At 70.0% G+C, this 250-nt stretch overlaps 1 protein-coding gene across 1 annotated transcript in view; it reads left to right on the top strand.

The window, feature by feature from the left end:
* Positions 1–81: 81 nt before the first annotated feature.
* Positions 82–250, top strand: part of LOC104627289 (nucleoplasmin-like) — a gene marked incomplete at both ends in the record, with an annotated part of 933 nt that continues 764 nt past the window's right edge. The window contains one exon of the mRNA XM_010295438.1: positions 82–201. Coding sequence (XP_010293740.1) covers positions 82–201 — 120 coding nt within the window. The remainder of the gene's footprint in view (positions 202–250) is intronic.

Below are 250 nucleotides of genomic sequence, written 5' to 3'. Positions count from 1 at the left end.
GCCAAGCCCCTGGGGGTCCTGGACAAGGGGTGCCCAGATGCTGTGGGGGCCATGGGGTGATGCTCTTCTCTCTCCCTGAAGATCTGCTTGGGAGAGATGGCACAGGACGAGTTCCACGTGGTGGAGATCGTGCTGCCCGAGGAGGGGGATGCTCGCTCCCCGGTGCCCCTGGCCACGCTGAAGCCCTCCGTGCTGCCCATGGTGAGTGCCTGGGGCAGGGGCTGCCCCGGGGAGGGGGGCGCCGGCGGCC

This window comes from Phaethon lepturus, unplaced genomic scaffold, assembly GCF_000687285.1.
Source record: "Phaethon lepturus isolate BGI_N335 unplaced genomic scaffold, ASM68728v1 scaffold41069, whole genome shotgun sequence".
NCBI classification, from domain to species: domain Eukaryota; kingdom Metazoa; phylum Chordata; class Aves; order Phaethontiformes; family Phaethontidae; genus Phaethon; species Phaethon lepturus.
Note: the sequence above shows the minus strand (reverse complement) of the source record. Positions and strands in the feature narration are given on the sequence as shown.